Here is a 915-nt window from a genome sequence, read left to right on the forward strand (position 1 = left end):
GGGGCTCGCAGCAGCCTCCCCCACAGCACGTAGCAGCTCACTGAGTTGATGCTGCACCCGATGGCCATAGCGATGCCCACCGCCAGCGCCCGGGGGGTGAGCAGTGGCCACCCCCGCTTGCCTGCAGTGGAGGAGAGGGGATGGGTGACAGGAGCCCTGGCTGAGAGCAGGTGGCTGCACCCAGCCCTGCCACGCCCCACCTGCGTAGGGGATGCGGAGCCAAGGGGCATGGAAGGTGCTGTTGGCCCAGGACAGCTGTGTGGTGGCCAGGTCCAGTGATTCCCAGGGGACGTGGAGGTGGCGGAGGATGGCACAGATGATGCAGACAACAGCAAATGGGAACAATATCTGCAAGGCAGCAAGGGGAACCTCAGTAGGGAACCTTCCTCCCCTGCCTGGCCTGGCCAGCATCCTGTCTGCTGTGCCCCAAACAATAGGCCCTTGTCCTGTCATGTCTCTCAAGGAGCCATGTCACATCTCCCTCTCCTCTGCAGGGAGCATCCCAGACTCTGCTGCTCCAATACCCTTGAACACAGGTCCCCCACACTCCCCCAACAGCACCCACTCCCTGGGAGCTGCACCAGGACTTCTCACCTTTGCCTCTGCTCCCAATCACCCAACTCTGCTCCAGGACCCCTGGGTCCTACCTAGCTCCACACTAAAGAGCCAGGCTCAGAGAGAAGCCTGGACACAGCTGCAGACAAGCCACTGTACCGAGAATGTGCGCAGGGTGGGGAGAGATGTCTCCATAGAGCCCCCCCGAGCCTGGGACCAGGCACAGAAGGGCAGACGGCAGGACCCCAGGTGCTGAGAGAATGTGACAGCAAGAAGCATGAACCTAGGAGAAGCAGCACAGGTCATCATGCAGCATCACAGAGATGGGGGCCACAGAGGCGTGCTATGCACTGCAGGAAT

General features: G+C 61.5%; 1 protein-coding gene across 1 annotated transcript in view; it reads right to left on the reverse strand.

Moving 5' to 3' along the window:
• Window positions 1–915, reverse strand: part of SLC23A3 (solute carrier family 23, member 3) — a 5,178-nt gene that overhangs the window by 1,561 nt on the left and 2,702 nt on the right. The window contains exons 6-8 of the mRNA XM_009996265.1: window positions 715–838; window positions 201–348; window positions 10–121 (exon numbers count right to left, since the gene is read on the reverse strand). Of these exons, the coding sequence (XP_009994567.1) occupies window positions 10–121; window positions 201–348; window positions 715–838 (384 nt within the window). The remainder of the gene's footprint in view (window positions 1–9; window positions 122–200; window positions 349–714; window positions 839–915) is intronic.

Source organism: Chaetura pelagica, unplaced genomic scaffold (assembly GCF_000747805.2).
Source record: "Chaetura pelagica isolate M959 unplaced genomic scaffold, ChaPel_1.0 scaffold3, whole genome shotgun sequence".
Classification (NCBI taxonomy): Eukaryota; Metazoa; Chordata; class Aves; order Apodiformes; family Apodidae; genus Chaetura; species Chaetura pelagica.